Source organism: Mastomys coucha, unplaced genomic scaffold, assembly GCF_008632895.1.
Source record: "Mastomys coucha isolate ucsf_1 unplaced genomic scaffold, UCSF_Mcou_1 pScaffold9, whole genome shotgun sequence".
Classification (NCBI taxonomy): domain Eukaryota; kingdom Metazoa; phylum Chordata; class Mammalia; order Rodentia; family Muridae; genus Mastomys; species Mastomys coucha.
The window spans coordinates 38,229,058-38,230,508 of NW_022196915.1; the positions used below are offsets into that span (position 1 = coordinate 38,229,058).

The following is a 1,451-nucleotide window of genomic DNA, read 5'->3' on the forward strand; positions in this document are numbered from 1 at the left end:
AAGCCAGTTTCTTCAGTCACACAGTCTCTGTGGTGTGGAATTTAAAAGGATTCCAAGGGGTTGGCTTCCAAGAAAACTGGGCGGAGTAAATCTGGGTCAATCTTATCTGAATAATAAAAACAAGGGCATTGTAAACTTGGATGAAAAATCCACCATGGCTGCCAAGGAAAGAGAAAACACCATTTGAACCCCATGTGCTGTTTCCCAAGGGGCAGCAGAGCTAGCCACAGAGACAATGGCACATGCATTTCACATTCCTTCCTAAAGCCTTGTAACTTATGAGCATGCTCTTTGAACCATTTACAACTTGGAGGCTAACAAAGGACACATAGAGATCCTGGGAATCATGGGAGAAGGAAGCCCTTCTTCTCTATGGTGTTGAATAAAATTGATGACAGCCAGAACTCCAGAACTCCCAGCAGTGCCTCTCTTAAAGAGGGAATAAAAGAGTGTCCTGTCTGCAGCTTGAAGGGTTCCCTACTAGTTGGGTTATTAGGGTGAAAATCTGAATTATGGCAGGCTTGCCAAGCCAAACTCAGTCACTCACCCTCAATAGGCCAATTAAAAGGACAATATCAAAAAGCTGAGAATTACAGTATATTCAATGTGACTAATTGAGAAAAAGGAATAAAGAGTGTCCAGTGACCCCTGAGTCCCTCTTCAGGGTCCTGACATGAACTTTAGGCTTAAGTGGAAGACAAAAGGTATACATAAATAAGCAATCTTGATCAAAGTGTGGCCCCACCCACCACTGACCCATGCCTGGCTTGACTCCCATCTGTCCTGCAAGGTGGTCAGACAAGTTGTTCAGAACATGTATGAAAGCTCTTTCTAGGACAAAACTCTCTCTTTGACTAGAACAAGGCCCCGTAGTCTTTCTTTCCTCAGCATGAGACTCCCAGTCTTTCTTTCCCCAGCATGAGACTCCTGGGGAAACACTTTTTGTTGTTTGCTGTTGTTTATTTTTAACAGGCTCAGCCTTTAGTTAAACATGTTAGCAAAAGAGGCTTATCCAAAAGGACCCAAGCCCATGTCATCATCCATCATCCAACTCCTGGTTTCTTCCTTCTTTGCTCTCATGTTCTTCTCTGAAGGGCCAGCAGCCGTGGAAGAGGCAGGAGCAGCCTACCAGCCCCACACTGCAGATGAAGCTTCATGTTGACCTTGGCCAGGACCTTTGCAAATGAGCCAGGCCAGAAAAGTTCAGCTGCTTTAATAATGGTGCTGTTGATCTTATCCTGTGACTGTCACCTCCTCTCCATGCAGGATGAGAGAGAGCAGATGCAGGAGAGCTCAGAGACTCACGTGACTGTGAGGACTGCCAGTGTGGTTCTAGTATCTGCATGAAGTGAGGGCCCCATCCCAAGGCAGTCTTAGATTCCTTGAAGCCTAGTGTCTGCATGAAGTGAGGGCCCCATCCCAAGGCAGTCTTAGATTCCTTGAAGCCTAGC

General features: G+C 46.0%; 1 protein-coding gene across 1 annotated transcript in view; it reads right to left on the bottom strand.

The window, feature by feature from the left end:
* LOC116085223 (ribonuclease pancreatic) overlaps nucleotides 1-1,157 on the bottom strand; it is a 2,892-nt gene extending 1,735 nt beyond the window's left edge. The window contains exon 1 of the mRNA XM_031362650.1: nucleotides 1,130-1,157. Within this exon, the coding sequence (XP_031218510.1) occupies nucleotides 1,130-1,157 (28 nt within the window). The remainder of the gene's footprint in view (nucleotides 1-1,129) is intronic.
* Nucleotides 1,158-1,451: the final 294 nt, after the last annotated feature.